Source organism: Electrophorus electricus, chromosome 22, assembly GCF_041902795.1.
Source record: "Electrophorus electricus isolate QZ-2024a chromosome 22, ASM4190279v1, whole genome shotgun sequence".
In the NCBI taxonomy this organism is placed as follows: domain Eukaryota; kingdom Metazoa; phylum Chordata; class Actinopteri; order Gymnotiformes; family Gymnotidae; genus Electrophorus; species Electrophorus electricus.
Genome location: NC_137518.1, coordinates 11,919,722 through 11,945,804, shown reverse-complemented (window position 1 = coordinate 11,945,804; position 26,083 = coordinate 11,919,722). Strand labels below are relative to the sequence as shown.

Below are 26,083 nucleotides of genomic sequence, written 5' to 3'. Positions count from 1 at the left end.
GGATGTATCATCAACAGAGCGCATGGCACAGCGCACAACCAAACTGAACTGTAGTAACAAGATGGAAAGATCTACTTTCTCTTGAGGAATGTAATGAAATTGCTAATTTTTAATGAAAAAATAAAAACTATTAGACTGCCAGGCAATGCCACACAAACAATGGAACTATACCGTCTCTACAACCAGCTAGAAACAACTTATGTCACAATTTAATAAAACTGACCTATAGAAATGCTCTATAGAAAACAGTCTGGCATCTTAAGTCAACATGCTGTCTCAATACACTATCTGAGTTTTTTAAGACTATTCTAAACTCTGTAGCAGTTGAGCTGCAGCATACAGTAAATTGTTAATTACTACCATGCATTTTCTTAACTTAAAACAACTGCTATTAAGCCACACTTGAAAAAGCAAACTTTTGATGCTTCTGTGATACCTAGAGACCTGTCTCAAATCTATTTGTCTTTCATGTCTAAGATCATTGAAAAAATTCTTTCCAATCAATTCAGTAGTATTTGAACACCAGTGGTAATTATGACAAATTTCAGTCAGGCTTTCGATCTCACCATAATAGAGAAACAGCTCTTCTAAATGTGTTAAATGATATACGTCTGAACACTGATTCAGGTAAAATATCAGCACTGGTTTTACTTGATCTTGGTGTGGCATTTGCCACTGCATCATAGAATATTGCTGGACTCATTGGAAATTTGGTTAGGTCTTTCTATAACAGTCCTTCAACGGATCAGATCTTATTTAGAAGGTTAAAATTATTTGTCACTATTGGCAGCTATGAATCTGACAGGGTGGCCATGACATGTGGAATTCCCCAGGGATCGGTTCTTGGACCTCCTCTGTTCAAGGTCTATATGCTGCCTTTGGGCAAAATTCTACAGAACAACACTAATTACCACAGTTATGCAGATGACTCACAGATCTCTCTCACCTGATAAACTCAATGAACTCACTGTGTTAATGTCTGGATCATAAATAATTGGATGAGCCAAATTCCCTACAATTAAATAAGGACAAAACAGTGTCTGGCAAAAGAAGACAAATCACATTTGAATACTCCAGTTCTCAGGTCCTAAAATCAATCTTAAAATATTTACACTGGCTTCCGGTTTGTTCAAGAATAGAGTTTAAAGTGTTGCTACTAGTCCATTAATGACTAAATGGTTTTGGCCATATATATCTTATATATCTTGGATAAATTTAAAGAATATACACTGAGTGTATACTCTCCACCATTTCACTGCGAGTTATACTGTGTATGACTATGTATGTGAGGAATAAACCAAACTTGAACTTGAACTTGAACTTGAGTGTAAATCTCGGATCCATGTACTCAGGTCAGCTTGTCAAACCCAGAGTCCAAACTAAACAGGGTGAAGCAGCACTTAGCAGTTTTACTGCATATAACTAAAAACAAACTGCCAGAAAATCTTAGATGTGTCCCAAATGTAATTTTTTAAAATCCAGTTTAAAAACTTTTCTCTTATCATGTGCCAGTCCGGAAGAATCAGACCAAGAAGACAATGTGGAGTAAAACTGAGTACTACTGTTCTGATGAAGCTCTTGATCAGTTAGGGAGGCCAAAAATAACTGCTGTCAGCTGGTCCTTTGCAGCATATTCAAGCACAGGGAGGATAGCAAAGGACAATGTCATTTAATAAACACCAGGGCCTACAAGAGTGGCTATTTCTTTTTCACCAGACATTTGATCAACTTTCCCGGTCTTTGTCTTTTCAGCTGTAGAAGAACTCGTCATTGAAATGACATACATGGAGGAGATATGGTGGTTTGTTCATCTGACTTATATCTGTGCCTACATTGGGCTTCTACTAGCTGGTACTAGCCGGTCTGTGCGGGGCTGAGCTGTTTCTGATCTCTGGCAAACGGAAGACCAATTTTCCTTACTGCCGTGTCTCTGGAAATTGTTTCAAGAACTATCAATCAAATGTGTTAACTGAGAGTCCAAATGGGTGGAAATGGGTGAAACAGATGCCTCTGATGTATAATCCTGGTCCTGAGATGGCTGTAGGTGAGAGACGTCAAAGTCATTTATCCGACACGTCAGATATAGCAAGTTAATGGCAGAAGGGCTGAAATAAGAATAAAAATCTAACAAAAGAAAACGGAAGAGAAGCATCACAGTGTTTGCAGTAGCTGCGGGACAGGGCTATAGGGTTAGGTTAGGGTGCAACTTTATGTACAAAAATATTAAATGTACAGATGTGCATGTGTATGTACAGTAAGAGTTCTCAAAGAATTTACAATATACATATGCGTAATTGTAGTACACACACACACACAGTGAAGTAGGCGACAACTGTGCTTATGATCAGGATTAAAGACTGTTCAGAAATCTGACGGCCTGTGTATAAAAACTGTTCTTGAGCCTGTCTGTCTATGAAAAATGCTGGGAAGCCACCTGCCAGACAGCAGCCTAGAGATCAGGTTGTGTTTTGGGTGTGAAGTCTGATGATGACCTTTTGACCTTCCCTTAGTCACTGTATGTGATGGATGTCTTGTAGGGCTGGAAGTCTGTTTTTGGTAATTATAGCTACTGTTCTCACTACTCTCAGGAGAGCTTTGCAGTTGGTGATAGAGCATCTGATGTACCATGCTGAGATACAGAGTGCTCTCAATGGTGCATCGGTAGAAACTGATGAAATATTGGAAGGCAGGCCAAACTTTTCCAGCCTCTGGAGGACGTAGAGTCACTCAGGTGAAGACTTCACAATTTTGTCAGTGTGGAGGGACCAGGTGAGGTTATTGTGCATCACATGAACATAGAGGAACCTGAACCTGCTGATACTTTCCATGGTTGCTCATGTTTGCGTACATGAGCAATGCATTGGAGCTGTATCTTTTAACTCATTCATGTGCACAAGGAGTACAGAAGGGGTAGTACGCACACATCCCTGGGCTACCTCTGTGCTCAGGGTCAGCATGGTCAGTGCTGTTTCCGATCCTCACCATCTGGAGTCTGCCTGTCCAAGTCCACGATCCAGTTGAACAGTTCAGGCTTAGATCTTTGAGTTTTCAGATAAGCATAGCAGGAATTATGGTGTTGCAATGCTGAACTGTAATCAATGAACAGCATTCTCACATTTTTCTTGTCCAAATTACAATCATTATTTTAAGTCCATTAGGCATAGTGCTAATGAAGAAAGTTTAGAATCATATACCGCGTTAAGATGATAGTCTTCTGATGTCTACAAGATTGATGTGCTTTCCGCCAGTACATGCACAACACACCACAAAAACATCGAATCAGAAAATGGACCATGTATGATGCATGTTCAAGCATGGAATATGTAAGTCTACACTAGAAAGCCAGTTGCGGGAGATCCAGAGTAAAAACATGCATGTTGTACTGGACATGAAACATGGGCTAAAGGGGCATAACATGAACTGTGAACTTTTTCATTTTATTCAAGCTTGGTCAGATACTCTTGAAGAGGATAACCAGGGATGTCACTGTAAGATGGAACAAACCAGAACTTCCCTGTAGTTTTACGGCAAAGCACCTTTACGATGTGAACAAACCAGCTTCAACAGCACCTGTACAACATGCACAGCTCTCAGAAACTGGACGCAAGTGGCTAATGCAAGGCTTAATTTGCGTAATGGAAAGAGGGAGTGATGTTCATAATATAGATTTTCAAAGTTAATTTTGAAAAATGATCACAATGTTTACAAATTGTTATAATTACAGTTACATATTAGTTACAATTATTATTTATAATTGTTATTTGTCTTTGGTTATGGGGCCTATGAAATGTTGGCCATTGGTTTTCTAAAAAGCCAAAATAAATAAATAAATAAATAAAAGTAATGTGTGAGCTCAAATATCAAAGGTTCCATTTCAATTGCCTTATGACTTGTATAAAAACAATGTTATTATTATTATTATAATAAACTCTTTTACTGTTGAGTTTTAAAGTATTCTTGGAATGGAAAGTATATGGAGGTTTAAAATTTGGTACTGAGAACAACTATGAGTTAGAAGGTAGACCAGGTCCATACAGTAAAAAAGGTTAGGTTACAAACAGTATATAAGGGTTAAAAAGTGCAAAGTAAAAGAATTCTCTTATTAACCTATAGTATGTAGAATGTTTTTATTTTGGGAATATTTATCATCTTAACGGCAAAGCTTGTTAGACTATAAAATACATAATGGATATGTTAGATTCACTGCAGTTTATTGGACAGTACTGCAGCAGAACACTGTTCTTGCCTGGCAAACCCATGACGTCGCACGACTATCAAATAGCACTGATCAAACTAAGGTAAGTATCAGCTTTAATCTTGTATGGAGCAGGTTTGTCCAATTGCATATATTGGTATACTATCCAAGCGGCACTTAAGATCACCTTTTAGGGAATCAGAATGGTCCAAAATTAGCCAACCTTGTCTCAATAAACCCACAAAATACCCCTGAGGTTTTGTACTGTCCGTAATAGTTTTTTTCTTTCTCTGGCAGAAAAGGGAGTGTGTACACAGTCTCAAAGTGAGAAAAATAATATACCCCCACCCCAGGTTTTGGCATTTATGTAATAGCCATAAGACAAACCCAATTGCCCCATACACATAATTAAGAGTAACATAAACAAGGTTCTTAAGATATCCAGATTTAACTCAAAACAGAACAAACAAACAAACAAAACAAAACCCCACATCCACCCACATATCACAATCCTAACATGTCTCCATCATGACTGTGAATTAGCCCAGACTATGCTGGTTTCCATGCAGTGTAACAATGTACAATTTGCCATAAAATGAACATACAATTTATGACAGCCTCAATCGCTTCAGTGTTTTGCTGCCGTCTTGAATTCCCTGCCTTAGCTTTCCCATAAACACTGTTCTTACATTTTGTTAGTTGGGGGACAGGGTGCAGGACTACATGGCTTCAGCTTTCACATGTGATCATTCTAAGGAACTTGGAATGTTCATTAAAAATATGATGCACCATTTATAAAGGCAATACTGAACATTAAATCAAACATTTCAGTTGTTCTTCCCCCTGAAGTCTGAGAAGTGCACAAAGTCATCTGCTGTCTCCAGCTCCTTTAGAGAAAGGAATTTCCATTTGAACTCCAATACATTTAAACCACATCATAAAAATCTGCATATGGAAGTTAATGGATTTCTTTCCAGGTCAAGCAACCTTAATTAAAGGGGAAAAAAAACTGGATTTATTTTTTTTTTTTTTATAAAGAAATTACAAATATAATGGCACAGTGTGATGAACAGCCAGTAACTTCTCAACACTGAGTGAAATCTGTTCATGCCTCTACAGCAGGGTACACACTGGTGTAGACAGAGATTTATCTTAGGCAAGATGATCTTTTAAATATAAAATATTTTAAGATTGTGCATGAAAACAACAACCAAGACCATCTCAATTCACATAATTTTCATGTTTAGAAAAATATAATTTATGTACAAAAACAAAGCAAAACTCATTTAAATTATTTACTACAACAAATCTATCAAAGCATGATGTCTTACATACGTAGAATTTACCATTAAAAAAAGAGAAACTATTTATATACATTTTAACAATCTTATATGAGCAGACCTGAACATACAGGGATCCTATACTCTTCAAAGTGGAGAACAGTGAAGTGCATGCTGCCTGATCTAAAGTAAAGCACCATGCAAAGTAGAATAGTGGGGAAACAAACTAGGGTTAGGGTTAACCCCATCCCTACACTTACAATGGCCACTAAAACTAAAACCCTGATGCAATATATCCTACAGGCAGTAATTCTATGCCAAATCCCAGGCCCGTTTACCTTATTTTCATGCTTAAGTACTCATTATAGCACCTTCCTTAAAAGCCATTGGTATTTAGGCTTACAGACTGAAGATCTCCTATTTGCATTACGTTAATCCCGCTGCTGGCTAAGCGTGCGATGCCTTCTGGTGACAATGTCTCCATGGTTATGAGAGTTTGCTGGTCTGTCCTCGAGCCACCAACAGAAGGGTGTTCATTGGAGACAGCGGTGGTAATGTTGCTGTCACTGGAGACCGAGGTCAAACCACCAGTAGCGCCTTTCTTTTTTGTGTGTGTCTTGATGTGCTTTGAGAGATGGTCACTGCGCATGAAGCGTTTGGGACACTCAGGGCAGCAGAACTTCTTTTCACCTGAAAATAATGACCAACAGTGCATATACTGGAGAAAAGGAAGTCACACAATCAAGCTACATGGCTCCACTAGGATTAGAGCTCATGTTAGGAAATAATTTCTCATAACATTTCAATGACAACCAACAAGCAAAAAACCTGAATAATTTCCTTTAAAACTTGCAGTGTCCTTTACACATTTCTTGACATTTTGTCCAAGGGCTGTGAAATGACAATCCTCCATTCATTTCTGAAGATATTTGCTGTACCAAGGTTGTGCGTCACTTAAAGACGTTTTCACACAAGTATTTTTCCCCAGACCCAGGACCATTTGCTCTGTATGTTCAGTCAAGTCTCAAAGTTGTTTTTGACTTGAGAAGTGATCCAGAGACACAATCTATGGTCCCCTTGAAATTGGTGTCTGGAGTTCACTCATTCACTAATGTGGCTACTTCTATTTATTGCATCACTTCCCTTTTCAAGATGCATGATAGCGGGGATACATGATAGCAGTGTATTTCATGTAAGATAATCTCAAGTCATCATATGGCTATCACTATGCATCAGTACATGGATATTAAAACCGCACTTTCATAGGACTGAAAAGTTACGGTAACGTGTTACTGCACACCTTAGTGATGCAAGTGTGTGTACTGAGAGCACAGTGAAAAAATGCACATCTTGTGATGGCCTGCTTGCCTAAAAACTCCCTCATAAAACAATCAAAAGCTTTGCTTGTATGGCTGCATGTGGAAATGCTGTGCATCCAGAACAAGATGTTCTTCACCGCTTGAGTGTCTTGTATCCCAGCAGTACAACAGTGAATAGAAGAACCTAGTGCTTAACATTTTGCAAACCTGCACCTAGAAAAGTGAAGTATGAAACTGAACCGATCCTTGGTTCGGAAGGAATTCCTCTGTGTGAAAGCAAAACAGCAATAAGCCTAAAAATGAGCCTAGAATCGGTCCTGGGTAGGAAGTGTGAAAATGCCCTTAAATACTGCTACATAGCAAATAAACCATTATAATAAACTGACAGCTTGTGCTATATTATGTTGTATTCATATGGTACAATTCTGATTCATTATCGGCCTGCCAAACTTAATTCTAATACAGCTAGAAAACTGAACAATTGATTCTAAAATTAGGGTTTGCTTCCAATTAGTAGCATGGTAGTACAAAAATTTAGAAAAATGTCAATATTAAGGGTTGCTACCTTACTGCCTTTAGGAAACTTTCTAGAGGCTTGGATATAGACAACTGCAATGATGAAATATTAACATTGCATGATAATCTAAATAGTTGTAGTGTGGCTTTTTAATAATGAAAAGGTGCTGAAATTGCATTATGCTTCATTCTTAACAGAAAAAACAAATAGTCTCTGCCTTTAAGAACATTAAAAGTACCCAAGGCTAGTTCCATCATGCTGTGTTTTGTGGGAGATTAAGGTTGACAATGTCAAGCTCTATTAATGTGAGCTCTGAAGACAAGTATACGCATCAATATTTTCTAAACTGAACATTGCTGAATATAAAGGCTGCTGAATGGCAATTACTAGACCAAAATAGGAAGAAATGCTTACTAAATGCATGTAAAAGTACTTCTATATTAAGCAGAAATGGTACCTTTTCTTACCATGAGACTTACTAGCTTAGCGCTAGCAGAACTACTGATTAACATTATAGCACCATGTCCTTTTGGATCATAACTCAAACACGTTAGAATCACCTGTGTGCGTTCTCTTGTGTCTTTGCAGTTCATCGGAGCGTGTGAAACGTTTTCCACAGTATGCCCAGTTGCAGGCAAAGGGTCTCTCTCCTGTATGCCAACGCAAATGTGCTCGTAGATGAGATGTCTTGCCATATACCTTTCCACAACCAGAGATGTGGCAAATGTGCTGTTTCTTTTTATTTGGGTCACTGCTGTAATCACAATCACAGCAGATTTGAAACCAATTCTAGCATATTCATGTGCAAATTAATGTCAAATGAGCATATGATACATTAACTACTTAAACATTTTATAACAATTGACATGTTTACAAGGGTAAGAGAAACTATGAAGTAATTATAGTGTGAAATAAAATGATTAACAAAGATGGCATATTATACCACAGATCTTCAAAGCTTAAGGCTTTGAGGAAACCTCCCATTTTACAAGGCATATTGAAAATTCAGAGTGTCAATAACATTTTAAAGCAGGCATTAACCATACCGGCCTTCCCCATCTTTGCAGTAGGGGCAGGTGCAGGCTTCTCTGCGTGTGCGTCGGCTAGGGGGTGTAGGACTGGTTTCTAAACTCCTATCTAAAACCGTAGAGTCATCCAGAGTCTCTCCCCCTACACCACCCTGCTCACCTAAATACAAACAAACAGACAAACAAACAAACAAAAACAAACAAACAAATAGTTTAGATAAAACAAGGCCTGGTTCTGTAAAACATGGATTTGTCGTCAGCATCATAACATAATACATAAGAAAAACTGCATGATTTTAACATTATTTGCTATATGGTTTACTTTGGCTCATCATTGGGTTTAATTTCTTAATATGACACATGCAGCAATAAACACTTACGTGAAAGGCTAGTTTGTGCTCAACTAACTACTTAGCTTAATCTAAGCCACATAGGACTTATTTAATAAGAGTATATATAGCATTCCCATCTTTATTACTGTTCTGAATCAGAACCAAAAATTGGTACACATGTGGGGAAAGTGCATTTGTACATTTTTTTTGCCTGGAGTTTTTAGAACCCAGAGTAACCATGTCAAAGCATCCCACTTTTCCGTTGGACAATTTTTTTTTTTATTAATTGGACAACTACAATCCGTTTTGATATAGCATGTACAAAGAATGTGCTGAAAATGACTTGAGCTCTGTTAGGGAAGTGTAGCAAGGCAAGGAAAAACTCCCGATAGGCATTTGTGGCGGCTGGAGTGGTTGTGCATCACCTGCAAGGTGGAATGAGAGTCACGGTAAGCAAACAGGCCAATTGGCAGAAGGATTTCACCCATGTGTGAGTAACAACTGCATGTGTTCAGTGAGACAGGGACAATATGAGAGAAAGCTCCGACTGAATGTAATGAAGCCATCAGAACCAAGGGACAGAGGTGTCCTAGTCCCTGACCCTGACCCTAGCGGTTTTGTTTGCTTTAAAAGACAGAATTTATTTAGAAATGGCACCAAAACATGCCATAAAGGCAGGCAAAGGGCATGTGTCCTTTTTGCCACCTTGTGTTGCAAATGCCAATGCAGGAATAAAAGTGCGGAACTCCTTCCTACATCACCACTCTGCAACACGCAGGCTGTTGCAGTATTTCGGGACACGTAAGAAAAATTAGGCTTTCACGCCACAGAAGCCTGAAGGTGCTTGTTCAGTTGCTCATCATTTCAATATTGGGCTACAGGAACTCATGTCATGCAGGTCTTATGAAACAGCTGATTTAAAAAAAAAAAAAAAAAAAAAAAAAAAAAAAAAATCATCTTTGCTTTAACCAGAGTGAAAAAGGTTAGCGTACATGTTGCCTAGGAAAGAATTCTGTCTCAAAGCACAAGATGAATAGAAACAAACAAACAAAAAAAAACAAAAAAACCTCCCACATACACAATTTTCTGTGAATGTCAGCAAAAACTTTCCACCTATAAAGACCATCCAGAGAGCACGCGGCAAAAAAAAAAAAAAATCCAATAAAATGTTAGCTTTATCAATCCAAGATTTATATTTGCTAGCTGAATAATTCTCTCAGATATTAAGATATTAAAAAGGATGCAGAACCATTTAGCAAATTGCATAAACACCATTTGAAGTCCTGTACCGGAACACAGTAGTATTATTCGCTTTTTTGTGATTGGAATGTGTATTAAATAAAGGTTTGGTAGTTTTGATGGGCCTTATAGACTTTACATACAGCTATATAATCCACACCATACTTCACACTAAACCTGTTCTGTGCACTATGGGATCACAAACACCAGCTAATGGATACCTTGCATGTGACAAATGTAGTACAAGATGCCACACTCATGAGCAAACCTCATGGAATGTCCACAATGTGGAAGCATTTCGCGAATAATGCTGGAAGTTAAAGCAAAAACAAAAAACACACCTAGTGTTTAAGTAGTATGCTGGAAGGTTGCCAGTTCAAGCCCTACCACCAACACAAAGTTGCCACAGTTGGGCCCCTGAGCAAGGCCCTTAACCCTCAATTGTTCAAGTTGTATTGAGTCATAATTGTAAGTTGCTTCGGATAAAAGTCTCAGCTAAATGCCGCTAATGTAGAAAATATCAATAGAAGACTACAAAGCATCTTCTAGCAAGTATGCCAATAAAACAAAATAGATATTGGCAGCAACAAGCACTGCAGTGAATGCTAGCTAGGTGAGAAAAAACCCATACATCAATAACACAAAGTACAAAAAACATGGTATTAATGCATCTTTAGTTGCAATCAACATACTGTGCAAGCAACTGCAACTCAAATGAAGCAACTGCACACATTCAAGCTTGGCAGTCATTTCTGCAAAATTTACATGTTTACACCTACAAACAGAAAACTGCATCTCTTGTCGAGTATTAATCTTTTGTAAGCAGCTGGCTCAGCTAGAGCATTGGGTAACTCTAATGAAATTAAATAAATGAGTCAGTACTCTCTTATTCCCTGCCCAGGCTTAAAGCAGCAACGCTTTTACAAAACGCTTCATGAGATGCCTGCTTGTATGCATGTGTAGCATACTGCTTTTATTTAGCCTGCTAGCTAAAAAAAAAAAATGGACTAAGCCAACTGTTGCCTCACTGACCGCAGAGCTCTATAAAAAACTAGTATCCATGTAGGGGCAGAACACAAGCCTGAGATGAGCACAGTAATTTGCTTAATGAATGAACAGTCAAAATTCCACTCACTTCTCAACACTGGAAACACTAAGAATTATTTAACTACTTAACAGCTGAACCAGGTAACTATACAAGATAGTCATTAAAAAAAATAAACTGCATGAAAAGACATTTAATTATGTTCCTCACTCACTGAGCTGAGCTGTAAATAAGATGAATAGTCAGTTATATGGTGTTTATGATTTACCCTTGCATAGTTACCAAAAAACTGGATTATAAAATGTTACCACAAACCTGCCACACTGAAAACTCATCGCAAGCCTAACCGTTGCGGTTGAAGATTTTACCCTTTATATACCCCGCCCCTTTTCTGCGTCACACTCAGGCTTAGGGTACAGCAGCTATATATTAATTAAAAATTTAATCAATTATTATTGATCATTAATGAACACTGGGGGTCTGAATATTGACCATGCCTCCAGAGAGAGGTGACCAAAAACCAATTAAATTAAGACATGATAATCAATGTACTTGGTGGCTTCTGACTTATTCCAGGCTGCCTGGGTGAAGGCTAGAAATGCAGATTTTCTTCTGAATTTCAAACTTAAGTGTGTGTTAGAAAAGAGCAAAGAGCACTCACCAAGCACTATCTACAGATCCTACACTTTATCTATATTTATCTTGCATATATATATATATATATATATATATATATATATTTTATTTTTTTCCCCTCACATATACAGAATATCTAGATTTCTCTATGCACCCGTTTTCTTTTCCTGTTTGGACAGAGCACTCTCCACCATTTCACTGCGAGTTATACTGTGTATGACTATGTACGTGATGAATAAACCAAACTTGAAACACTGACCAGCCACTTTATCAGAAACATCTACATTCTATAGGTGTGTGTGTTACACATTTCATCTTAGCCCTTATATGTGCTCAACTTTACCAGCTTAACATCTACAGCCATGTCAATATGGCTGCTACTGTTGTGCTGTGAATGGTTCACCATCAAAATATCGTTTGGTTGGCAGTGAATCTGAAGTCGTAAACTGACCAGTGATTAGGTTGGAAGACAGCTAACGAATTGAGCATACAAACAGTTTGGCTGTAACTATGTTAAGGTTACTAATAAGACACTCGTTCCTAACAAAATGGTCAATGAGTATAGTTAAGACTTTTTACTAAAGTGGCTGGTGAAGGCGAGTGAGTACCGTCAATCCCACTAAATCGCATAAAGCAGTAAACACTCCCTATAGTGACATTCTGCAACTTAATTTGATTTCATTTATGAATATAATTGACAAAGGCTTTTTGTTATAACCTGAAAATTCTGTAGAAGTGAGAAAGTCAAAATAGCTCACTATTAAAGAAAATCTAAACATGTATTTTTCCCCTCTATGTGGATAGGCAGACTAACCTGTAGTGTTGGCAATGGTGATGGGAAGTCCCTGTAGCTGATGCATCTGCAGCCCAGCATTGCCCAGGTTGATGGTTTGAAGGCCTGGCAGCTGCACAGTGGCACCTGTGCCAGTCTGAGTCAGTGGAGGAACTGAATGCACTGGTGCCAGGGTAATCTGAGCACCATTTGTGCTCTGCAGCTGTACGGTCTGCCAGCTAACCTGACCATTAGGGCCTACAGTGCGTAGAAGAATTGGGCTGTTAGGGATAGTCTGGATCTGCAAATTCTGCACGGCATCCTGAGAAAGGGTGTGTGTTGCAAACACCTGACCACTGGAAGCAATCATGCTCGGTTGAATGGCTTGCAGTGTAGGTGTTCCCTGTAGGAGCTGCTGAGGCTGAATAACAATCTGGGGCTGCTGGCCATTTCTGTTTTCAGACTGGACTGAAGCTCCTCCAGCTATGGTTGCCAAGGTGGCCCCTGTCACACTGTTGCTGTGGGCTGATATCCCACCACTATATGAGGCTGCAGACTGTGCTATGGAAGTGGTTGAGTTGCTATGGTATTCAGCGCTGGATGTGGAGGCTGGTGTCTGTTGGGCTTGGACTGGCTGCTGAGCGATATCCGCAGTTCTGCTTGAAACGTCTTCAGTTTTCACTCCGTTAGCTGCCCCAGCACTCAGTGGAAGGAGGGTGACATTACCATTTAGTGATACAGGCATGTTGGCAAAGAACTGTGTCTGACTAGGCAGCACAGTGTTGCTTAAAGCCAAGTTATGAAGTGGAATGGTCTGCTGAAGCAGGCCAGGAACAGTTAGGATGTTGCCAGCTCCTGTTCCTTGGTTGGCAGTAGCCGTAAAGAACTGCTGGCTACCGCTGGGTGAGGACATGAGCTGAATCTGTGCTGCACCTGCAGCAGAGGAATCTTGGGATGCCTGAGCAAACTGGAGATGCTGCCCATCCACCGTCTGAAACTGGGGAATGACTTGATACTGGATATTGGGCATCATACCCGATAATGTGGTAAGCACTTGCTGGCCCTGTACGCTTGGAGCAGATGCCACCATGCTCTGTTGCTGCTGATGTGCGTCTGCTCCAGTGGTCACTGCATGTTGGTTTTTGTCTTCTGTTGCAGGGGCTGCTCCTTGAGACATACCAGAGCTGGCAGCTGTCTGAGCATGAACAGGAATAAGCTGCCAGCCACTGGTAGTGTGAGAAAGTTGCGAGTGGTTTATCTCAAGCCGATGGTGCTGATTCAGGGTCTGCTGCTGTTGCGTTGCGTCATTCTCATCTATTCGACTGCAGGTGGCTGCCAGCAGGGCTAAGGGAGACGGCTTCTGGGCGATGGCCTACGGGGGAGAATAAGCTCTGAAATATTGCTTCAAAAATCACTTTCACTTTTTCATGTTTAAGGAAATATAAAGGCGTTAATACAATTGATTAGCCCTCCTATAGTCATGTTTATATAACAAACACTAAAAAAGATCCATTTATACATGACTGAATGTTTAGGCAAAAACTGGATTAAATGGTCACAGTGTTGCATTAATTAAAATGATAAACGATTACACTCCCAATGTAAAAATAGGGGAGTAGGGGAAACCATTTTCTATATATAAATAAAATACAAAACTTAGCATTTATTAATCTTTTACTTTAGACTTACACTGGGATTGGGAAATTGGCCCCACTTATTAATTTCTTAGGAAACCTGAATTCTATATTTTAAAATCATTTACTACCATCATAAAGTTCAGTGTCAAATGATATCAAATTAGAGTTGTATAATCTGAAACGGGCGCTACAATGATAAACGTTACAATTCAGCCACATTACTTTAAAATATCAACTGGCACAGAATATAAATAACTATTGGTAGATCCAATTCTGGGGCTTTTCTGAAGGTTGTCCATTTTAGCCTTTTTTTATGGCACGTAAATGAGCTGCCAGCTAATGTGTTTTACAAGGATCAATCAATCGTTTTTAATTAAAATCCAAAGACTTCTATTTATCCATTAGATGTATATTTTTCTGGCACACATGTCTAATCTCCATGATGGGTCCCATAACTGGCAATATCCATGTCTACACCGTCAGAAGGGTGTTGATTTTGGTGTATACAAGATCAATGCTCTGGTCATTTTCTACATTTCATTCTAGACTCAAAATATCCCTAATTTTCTTGTGTAGGCGATTTGTTTTTTGTTTTGTTTTTTTCTTCAAATGTTATGCCCCGCCCCCCCACCCAACCCTAGCTTTTAGTCTTTTTGCCAATTCCCAATTAACTGTCTCTCTCGTCATACAACAGCTACCAACCTCCACCAAGACATGTGAAGCCAAGCACCTCTTTACAAGCTACAGTGCATGCTGCTACACAGGACAACCGAACACCCTTGCCCTTGACAGTAAGCACAACCACACAAGACACCCACAATGGGATAAAGATGCTTTTATTGACAGGAGACAGTAGTGCCACCCCTCCCGCACAGTTTTGCCAAGGCTTGCCCTGCTTTAGTATTTTTTAAAACATGCTCAAACCGACTTCCACTGACAACTCAGAAGTTTGCAGCACCTGCGTGACACAAGTAGCCACTTAAAATACAAGGAGAAGTGGGGAAGGTGGAGGAAGTCCGAGGAAGGAGGGGAGAAGTGGGTGTCTCCCAGGTGGAACACACTTGCCCCCAGCATCCCATTGGGTTGACGACTTGGTGATTTGCACGTCTGCTAAAAATCGTCTAGTCTCATACTGATGAGAATGCAACAATTTCACCAAATAACTGAAGATTTTTTGGTTTCAGGTTACACTTCTAGATGGCTTTGTCCGACGTTTTCGCTGCTGAAACAGAAACGTCAGGTCGGCGGTTCTGCTGATGAAGTGGACATTTGTGTTCACACATTATTGGAACAGCCCTTAAAAGGCACCAGAATTCCCCTCGGGGGAAATACAAAGTGGATGATGGAATGGCAATAATTTCTGAAACGCAAGGACTGACAGCACGCAAGCCAGCAAACCCACAGCAATAGGGCAAACGCTTTTTCTCCAATAAAGATACCACTTCCTCAACCATACACGTACATAACCTGGTACAAAAAGTGAAAGCATGTTGTGTGTTAAGTATTCTTCATTGTTTAACTGCAAAAGACCAGATGGGGGAAAGTAAATATACTAGAGAAGCTAGATTCCAATTCATCACATTATTTTTTCACCCTTTTCCCCCCCCCATCCTTCAGTTTTTACATCGCTTCTCCTGTTCTAATTGGATTGGGACTTAATGACGCAAAGACGATCTGCTGTTCTTTGGGAGTTTCCCTTAAACTTGAGAGGCCAGTCTTCAAGATACTCAGGACTTAAATTGTTCCTAACAACCCAGACTAGAATCAACCAAAAATAAATAAATAAAATATAATAACAATAATGATATTATTATTATCATTATTATTATTATTATTATCATTATTATTATCATTATTATTATTATCATTATTATTATTATCATTATTATTATTATCATTATTATTATTATTATAAAATAACTTTTAAAAAGGTTACTTAATTTAGTTCCGAACCCGATTACACCACTCTCTGGTACTGGTCAGTGTGTGTGGAGCAGTGGCAGACTTGTAGAGACTTTATACCTTCAAAAGCTCAGAATGGTTACAAACATGGAACATGTCGCATGCTAAGGACTCAAGGAAGTTTAAGACTTTCTTTAAAGAGCAGGTTAACCTTGATTACAATGAATCTCACTCTAACAAACCCCCCCCCCCCCCCCCAACTGCTTATGTCATCTTTACTCACGTTCAATCCATTCCAGTTTCCATCATCAGATGATTAATGTAATCCATTTCACTCTTGTAACTCACCTTGCACAGCATGTAGAGCAAAGTAGCTCACATACCACCCAAGGGAGTACACATAGCATCATAGTAACACGTAAACTGCTCTGCATAGGTACTTCTGCCAAATGCTTTACACTACATAGTTACCCATTTCAATGATGTCTGTGCCAGGCATCCAGCTTAGCAAGTACTTAAATATTTGAGCTTGAGTACTTAAATATAGACGTGAATATTTGCATATTCTAAAATGATAAGCAAAAACGTTAAACACGCTGTATTATTTAGAATGTATTCAAACAAAAGCAATGGAACACAAATGAAAGGCGACAATGACAGAGCAAAAGGCAAACAGGAATTTTCTTGCATGTGAAAGTTCTTGTGAAGAGACTGAGGAAAAGCATGTTTTGGTGGCATCACCAATAAATGTGAGTGGCAGCATGCAGCTGCTTCAGTCAACAGTGTTGCTTACGCACAGTTCCAGAGGTGAAAAAGTGGTCAGATTAAATGCAGATCTACCAGCCCAGACATTTTCTGGCTAATATTGCAGTCTCAACGGTGCGCTCCACAACACACCAGAGCATCACTCCCCTGAAGTATGCGTGTTACAAAATGGATAAGGAGCCAGCAGTTAAGAAGTTAACTGCAGTCATCTGCAGGAGTTATAGCAATACAAATGCCCTCAACTGCTCTGATTATGCTGCAAATCACACTTTAAAATGGTGTGTTCACCCACCGGATGTACCAACATGTCAATTTAATTATGCAAACCAATACAAAAAGGTATCATGATGGTGAATTAGGATAGTTAGCACCTCGCCGAACCATCAGTTAATTCCCTCTAAAAGCAACTGGACGCAAGAAATTCAAGGTTTAAGACCTGAAAATGGACAGGTATTTCCTAGTTTCACAAGGTCGGTCTCTACAACTGGGTCCAACTCAGTTCCATGTGAATGGCTCAGTCTTCATCATCGGCTTGTTTCTATGAAGGAGGTTGTGTCTGCATAAGTCAGAACCATTTTAGTGTGTACGCACAGTTCAGAAATGAGACCCTTGATCAAAGTGGATATGAACCGCGCTCAGAAGACACCGTGAAGAGAAAAAGGCAACCTTAAAAAAACCCCCCACACACACACACACACACACACACACACACACACACACACACACACACACACACACACACACACACACACACACACACACACACACACACACACACACACACACACACAGTTCAAAAAGCAGGTAAGAAAGTTTCTGGTTTACTAAGAACCACCCAGAATTCTTAGCCAAACAAAGGCTAAAATTAGTTGGGAGTTGGAAAGCCTACACAACCACTTTCTGATCCCAGATGCAATTTACAAAGTGTTCACGTACATGGGCTACACACATTCAAACAAGGTGAACATGCCTGCACAAGAGCACAGATCATTCTTGCTTTGGTAGGTGCTACCATCATTACCCTGAGGCAGAAATTACTGCCATTACACAGGGCCCACAAGGACAAAGGTTCAGCCCCCATCCAAAATTTGCTTATCACGTCCCTAAACATTCCTTCCCAGAAGCTACTGACCATTCAGTTGCAGGACTAACCGAAAGCTGTTCAGATGATTCAGGAGTGCATTTCCGATTAATCTGTTGGTAAGCGTCTGAACTCAGAACCACTGATGACCACATATTAAAGGGTGAAGACCAAAGCAAACTGTGTGCAGCCACAGAAGGAATACAGACTCCAATTGGGGACCTACAAGTGTGCGCCCCCACATCGTCTCCAACAAAGTAATCGATGCATTGGGTCAGTTCCCAGAAACTAAGTCTCTAAATTAAAAGAGAGACATGCACACGCCAGAGATACTAAGCAGTTTGATCCCACAACGCCAGAGTACAATATTGAAAAACGTATTACAGAAGTCAAACAGCTTTGTTGACTTGCCTCATGCAGCCGAGGAAAGCAAATTAAAAAATTTAAAAAATAACCTTACTGCATTCAAATATTCACAGAAGCATAACCATGTCACAGCTGACAGTTACTCTCAGCTTTGTAGCATAGCTAAACAGAATTTCTCTCTGTTAAACATTACCTACCATCTCAACTATGAAAGGGGGGAGGAAAAAACAAACAAACAAACAACAAAACACACACACACACCTTGTAACAAAGTTTCCCAGCTCTGAAATAATGTGTCTAAAATTGGAAGGCACTGAATATCAAAAGAAATTCACACACGGACACCCCTCAGTTACTGCTCATGTTGCAATGACAAACACATTCCACAGATTTCTCCATGATAAGAAAGATACCCCACATGCTTTAACTCAGACGGAATGGAAGGGCCAAAACCATCTTAAATCTAAAGCATCTGAATATCCTTATGACCTGACTTAAGTGAATGATCTCAAGTCCATCATAAGAGGTCGAGGAACAATTAAGTGGCCTACAGCTCCAACCAGTAGTGGACATGCAACCAGTTGAGAAACAAACTTCATACTTGTTTATATTGTAACGAATCAGCTTGTAACCATGCAGTTAATTTTCTCCGTATTCTATAAAACCTTTTACCAGATGTTGATACTAGTGGTGGTAGTAACTTCCAACCACGTTTCTGTATTTTGTTAATATTACAGAATGTTTCCAAAGAGGGTGAACATGGCATTACCTTCACTACAAACATTCATACCTTTATCTACATTTTCAGCCTTTACTGCCTTCTGTTGCTACCAGCATAGAAATTGCAAAGTATTAATCAGAGCACTGCAAACCATATAATAGGAAACCAATATTATTTACACAAAGTTGTTGCCATTTGTTTATAAACCACCCCTTTGACAAAAAAAAACAAAAAAAACAAAACAAAACAACCTGTTGCATGTGACATACTGTTACCACTTGGGAAATGTAAATGACATGTCTGGCAATCAAGTGCATCAGAAACTTTATAATGTGGTCCTCTCCAAGAACAACCCAACAACCCAATAGAAGAACCTAGAAGAACTTCTAGTAGCCTTAGAAATGTGCTCAGCACAACAACTTCAAGTATAGTAATAATACATAATTGATTTTGCTCAAAGCAGGAAGCAACGTCCCACTTAGACTTAAACACAGCTGTAATCAATGCGAACTAATGTGGCTTGCTTTGGTAATCCACAAATGACATACATATCATTCCCTTCATTTTATGTCACAAGAATCCCTATTAAATAAGACACTGGTGAACAGAAAGCCAATCCTTAAAGCAATTAAAACAGCACAACCTCTTCAGCAACTCTCTGAGCAAGTAGTCACATCTAGTCTGGACAAGTTAAAACTGTACAGCAAACTTCATAATCCCTGAATAAAGAATTTGTTTTCAAAACACAACTAAGGTTATACAGTCTAATCAACATGGAAGGTTGCTCATTAAATGCATCCCATCCAAGTAACACTTGTACTTAGCATGATGTCCTTTATCTCATCAACAGCCATTATCTAACCACTGTATATATAGAAGTTTCCATCAACCAATTCTTTGCAAATTTTGAACACACCCCAAAACAACTGGAAAGGCTGAAAAGGGGAACACACACACACACGATAGAATATCACTAAAGCAGATGTGAAAAGGTGATGGAAAAAAAGTTTTCAAATAAATGATTATGGTGGCCTACCGTTTAACTTACAGGCAGAGCACTCGTAGTACGTTACATACCGAACAATTTAAAACCGCTATTTTTATATGGATAATACTTAGAAGCCACTATAAAGCACTGTATGGGAACATGATTGTTAAAATTATCCCACCTACTTCAAGTAGGTTTGTGTGTTCAAGATAGTTGCGTCATGTGCACAGGTGGTCAAACCAACATGTACATGACGAAAATCAACAGATGGTCTTCCACAACTGCCTGCAAAACAATTGATGGCCATCCTTTCGATTTACATAGTCCCTGTACCTGACTGCTGGATGGAGGCCTGGGATGTGGGTGCCATCCAGTTTAATGCCTACAGTCATACCATAATTAGGGGAAAATACTGTGCATGTCAGTTTATTTGCATAACTGCAGTGGCTTTAAACGGCATGTTTTCAATAAATTTTCATAAATGCACACATTTGCAAATCGTTCGAAAGAAAACCCTGCCAAAATAGGTACAGCCTATTCATTTTTATTGTGAAATAAGTTGAATAAAAACAGCACCAAGCCATAACCATGACACACGGTTATATCCGAATAGGGTGAATAACCACCCTAGGCTCGGATGACACAATGTCGTGACATGCATTGTATTAGGTGATGGAAGGTAGCTGGAGGCACTTGTGCTCATTCCAAGTACAGCAGAGCACTGAGGTCCCTCAAATTATGTGGTTGTGGGTCAGCACGGTGAACCTGACGATCCAAGCGTTCCCAGATGTGCTCTGCTAGTCTGAGTTTGGGCAAGTTAGCAGGTCTAGGAAGGACACAAAAGTCACCATCATGCTCCTGAAACCACTCATACGCCAACCTTGTGTGTTGAGGTGGGCCATTATCCTGGTGACAGCTACCATCAGGGAAGATCTTCAACATGTTCGGGTGCACATGATCTGCTAGGATTGCCAAGTGCCCGATGCTGTTCAGAGACTAACGCGGTTGTATTAGTGGTCCAAGATCATGCCAAAAAACAACCCCCAGATATGTACACTGCCACCAACACACTGCGTTTGGCACACAGTTTTTCCTTGAAAGCAGTCCTCATGCATTTGGCAGCACATGCGCTACTGTCCATATATAGACAATATACATCACAAACCCGGATTCGTCCAAGAAGCAACATTTTTCCAATCATCCAGAGTCCAATTATGGTACTCCCATGCAAAATGGAGTTGATGAACCTTGGTTAACATTGGTGCCTTAACCATGCCTTTGCTTCGCAGGCCCAGATGTAACAGTGTTCCCTCAGTGGTGGTCCCTGACACTTTCCACAGGTTAACTGGTTCACTATGGCACGCTGATTGGTCAATGGGTAAGACGTCCATTACCCGATGGGTAAGAAGTCCATTCTCAGTACACCTTCACTACGTCAGCTCTAGAACATCCTACAGAGTTAGCAGTTTCTGCTACCCTATTATCATGGCCTTTTGGACATCAGTCATATCGTGTCTTTTGCCCAGGATGTTAGTTTTATACTCTGCTACAACTGACTGATGTGCTTATTTATACATTCAGCAAACCCCGTCAAGTGGCATCAGACATTCTGAGCCAAGTTTGTTCCAACCAACATTCACCTTATGCACTAACGAAACAAGGGCACCGTCATCTTGTACATTTTGTCTTTTAAAGTCTGGTTAAGCGCTAATGAAGGTTAACAGTTAAGAACTACTGATCATATGTGGACATTGTTACTAAAAACCACCGTTGTACACAAACACATGCTAGTATAGCCATGGCAATGCCCAATATAGTTGATTAATAAAATTTACATCCCTATTAATCATCAACATCAAATGAAAGATAAATAACTGGTGGTCAATTCCATAACCCACGGGACATACATTTTGGCATTTGATATTATGTATGTGTATGCTGATTAATAGACATTAATTCAATTTACGATAAAATGCATCTAAAATTAACTGTTAAATATTAAGTGTTCTAATTGTATGCTTTAGTAAACTTGAAAATGTTAACTATTATTAGCAAACCAACATTAGATTTAAGACGTTAGGTTAAATTTAGGTTCCCTGTACATTATTTCTAGCCATTTTTCCATGTTGCCTACCCAGCTGGAAGTAGCAGAGCGTTGCTGCAATTTTAACCATCATGCCGTTCTAGTAATTATTTTGAATGCTCCCACATCGATCCCATTTTGTGACCGTTTTATAGTAGTGGCCAATATAAACAAGGGGTTAAAAGACAAAATGACGAAGTGCAACATCTATATGTTCAGGGACAAATAGGGTGAATATAATAACAGATGTCTGATAACTGCTAACACACCTCTGCTCTACAGCGCATTTTGGAACAATTCCAAATCACTTGTCATACACTGTTTGAGCCTAGTTCCTAGTGACTTCACCAAATCAGGGCACCAAGTTGGATCTCATACATCTTTAAAAAAGTGCGATAAATCATTTTTACGACCCAAAAGTAATAAACAACATTTATGAAAGTGATTATTTTTCTATAAAGTGAAGTGCAAATGAGATTAAGCATATTCCTCTTTACTTCTCAAATGAACCAGTCTGTGCTCCATAGAGCAGGCCCCTTACACGGAAGCAGCCATGTTTAAAACAGATTTAGTACAGAATCTCAAAACATGCAGGCCACTAGGTGTCAATATAATGGCTGACTCATAATGCCAAGTAATCGGACAAAATATTTATGATCTCCCAGTGTGATGCTACATATTCTGTTTATTACTTTGTAGCTCATTTATGTAACTTCATGTCTTGCACATTGCAAGCCTAGAAAACATTTCACTGACCTGCACACAAACGTGACTACTCATTTTCATTGTGTTCTCATTGCTTTTCTGTACCCAAAATGCTGTACTACCAATAATTATACATTGTGGTACCAATTACTTGCAATACCAGCAACATTGCTATAAAACATAGTTAAAAGCACCCATTGCCTTTAAATACAAGGTGGCTGTTTAATCAAGTGGCTGGCGAGTTTAAAAGGTATGAGTAATATAGCTGGCTGAAAAGGTAGTAATTAATAACACCTTCCTAATTATACTCCATTTTACCCAACCCTCTCGCACATCAAGTTTATGACTGCCATTTTCATTGCATGTACATTCTTCTTTTGGACACACCCTCGTGATTTAGGCGTCGTGTGTCAACCTGTCCCTTGGAATTAAAGGGGCTCTAAGCTCAATTGCAAATACTAAAAAATGTCAATGATAAAGATGATGCGAGACGTGATCGTTAACAAAAGTTACAATAAAAAAATATATATTACTCAAAATTCAGAGTTAAAAGCTGTGCTTAAATCCGGAATGGGTAGGTTTTAGATTGTATAATGATTGACAGGAGATTACCCATGCAACATAAACATCTTGCATAAAGTGAACACCACAGAGATGGAGCTGTAAACCAATCCTCCAAAGCTCACTCCATCAACCATGTCTTCAGATTGGTCTCAGGAACGCAAACAAATTTTAAGAACTAGGTGTGCATTGACTGGCACAAAAATGTCATGTCATGACAAATTGAATACAGGGAGGGGTACTTGTACAAAATAAGATATTATATTGCTCGAATCTCCAATAATGAAATTTCTTTCTCCCATCACTTGTCTTAGGTAAAGGACTTTGTAATAATACCACATTCACTATTAGATGGTCTAAAAGCAAAATGCATCATCATTTGCAGCCCAACCCTTTGGAGAGATTATAATCCACCTAGTCAAGGTATTAATTACACCTATAATTTAGTCACAAATCACATATCAACATTTAACAGTAAGCACAATTTATACATCATGCGTACAGTAGAACCCAAATGTTTTTTTAAAAAAAGCATGATGTACAACGCGCATGATAGAGTCTATGGTCTTAATGCAATTGTCAGGGTTGTGTATACCTGGTGGTATTTTCTCCATCTAGAAACACAGCAAGAGGTGGTAAAATGGATAATGGAGTCAAAACACCACCAAAGAAGGTACGCTGCAAAAATAATACAATGTACATTTCCGATGCCTGTACAGAACTGTAATGGAAAACATTTTCTGTTTTCATTACACTTTGTTCTGTTGCGGCACGTTTAGTGTAGCATCTTGTGACATCACATCCTGCGTTTGGTTCGTTTAATGCCCTTGCTTCGTGTTCATGCTTCAAATGAACTGTAACAGAATTCGTTTAGAAACAGACCGAAAGCCACTCATCAGACAGTCCCAGGTTGCACCAGAGTTCGAAAGGAAGCGTTCACACTTAGACCACGGAACCACACCAGAGTAGTCGCACCAGGGTTCATTTTCATCGAACCAACACTACCAACTCTGAAGACAGCGGTAATAACAAGACTAGTTTTGTGATAGGTCCCCTTTGATATTAAAGTTGAAACTTTTTTGGGGTTATATATACCAATATTAGTAACAAATTATATATAACGATATATTATGCAGCCTATTAATGGTTGTGAACACAAAACCTTAGGGAGTTTGATCGACAAGCATGTCTGTCTGACAATAAGAAAACAAGGCAATTATAAGTGTGCCAATGGCAAATATGGAGTTCTAAAAGTTATTAATAACCCATTTTTAATAGTGGAATCTGCTATTGAAGATTAAAAATGTGTTAATATTTGGAATGTGCAGTTTTTACTCCAAGTTACTAGGGCCATGATGCATTGCTTTTCTTGCTTGATTTTCTGGCAACTTGTGGTAAGAAATGAAAAGTGGAGCAGAAGACCGATAGGCACACCCCACATGCCCACACTTCACTTCCCCATGCACAGCAGAACCATGCGGTATACAGTCATTTAGCGAAGGCAAACGTCTACAACCACCTAGAGATCAGGGTAGTGGCTGTACAGGAACTGCCTGCTCGGAGTTAAGCTCCACTACTTCCCCACCCCAGTTAGCCAACTGCATGTGCACAGCGAGACTAATAAACTACCCTCTAATGCACTGGTATGATATGGAGAGTTTATCTCCTACATTCAGGTAGGAAGTTACTGTTTTACAGATTAAACAAATCTACATTTCCTATAGTTTATGACCTTGGAAAGGCAGTTTACTTACTTGCCCTTTACTGGAGTTTCGCTTTTTAAGGAAGTCTCCATCACTTTCCAAAGCGGCCATTTCATTTTGCTGCTGCTGCTCTGTTTAAAAAGAGTCAACGTCTGAAAATGAAACTTTTAGAAACTCAAAAAGTGTAATGCGCAAGTATTTATTAAACTGGTTTCTAATATTGCTGTGCATTCTGTTAATCATGGGGCGTGAAATAAGACAATATTTTTAAAAAGACGAGCTGTTATCTGCCATTTCTAACAGTTAGCTAGAGATAGCTAGCTGGCTACGTTAAGACATCGATAGGTGACGTTTTACTTTAGCTAACCTAGCTAGGTTAGCCAACGTAGGTTAGAGTTGGGTTGAGGGTTACCCCTAGCCCTAGCCCTAGCCCTAGCCCTAGCCCTACATGCAGAGCTGGCTGTGAAGCAAAGTTTATTGGCTATAAGCTCTAGCGTCATAGCTAACGTTAGCTAGGTTATCTAGCTAGTGTCACTTTGATCTAAAGTTACAGAAATGTTAGCTAACTACAGTTAACAGTTTATGCTACAATGGCTAAAGACATGACGCTACTAGCCACCTTGGTGTGGTCTTCATAGCCGATTTAAGCCAACATACCAGTCTTGGGTTTAAAATGACTGAAGTACTGGCCGCTAAAGTCGAAACTCCTGTCCAACTACTACAAAAAGTTAGCTAACTATCTTGCTAGTTAGCTAGCATGCAGTGCATACGATGCCATTCTTTGTTAATAGCCTTTCTCTAATTTGCTGGAAAATCTAACAAAAGGTTTTAACTTATAGTTTCAATTGTCATCAGAAATATTTAGCTAGAGAAGGTCAAAACTGGTTTTACTAGCTAGCGCTGACTATAGTTAGATAAGTTAGCGTTAGCTTTCGTAGCTAACCTATACAAGTTAAATTACACTACGAGCTGCTAAACGAGTTTGGGAGCTAGTGAGCTGGGAATAAAGCTCACTTCACTAGTCAAACCACCTTAAAACTTTTATTGTACTATACAATCGTCTGTACAAGGTTTTGGTTCACAGCCACTGTGATTTAATGCACTTAGTTGACAACTCGGTTTACAAACAAAAAAGTACACTCACCACTCATTTTAAGACGGGAGGAGTTCGAGTTGGCATCAAGTACCAAACAGACCGAGCCTGCGAA

At 39.3% G+C, this 26,083-nt stretch overlaps 1 protein-coding gene across 3 annotated transcripts; it reads right to left on the bottom strand.

Moving 5' to 3' along the window:
• Positions 1 to 4,452: 4,452 nt before the first annotated feature.
• sp1 (sp1 transcription factor) lies at positions 4,453 to 26,083 on the bottom strand. 3 transcript variants are annotated; one of them, XM_027016588.3, is made up of 6 exons: positions 26,020 to 26,083; positions 24,927 to 25,006; positions 12,406 to 13,735; positions 8,358 to 8,499; positions 7,872 to 8,065; positions 4,453 to 6,165 (listed from the first exon to the last, which is right to left on the bottom strand). In XM_027016588.3, the coding sequence occupies exons 1-6, from the start codon at positions 26,024 to 26,026 to the stop codon at positions 5,852 to 5,854; spliced, it is 2,067 nt and encodes a 688-aa protein (XP_026872389.3). In that variant the 5' UTR covers positions 26,027 to 26,083; the 3' UTR covers positions 4,453 to 5,851. The 3 variants fall into 3 exon arrangements, with proteins under 3 accessions (XP_026872389.3, XP_026872390.3, XP_081561651.1); XM_027016589.3 differs by having other exon boundaries at positions 24,927 to 25,001; positions 26,020 to 26,041; XM_081705525.1 differs by lacking the exon at positions 24,927 to 25,006 and having other exon boundaries at positions 26,020 to 26,076.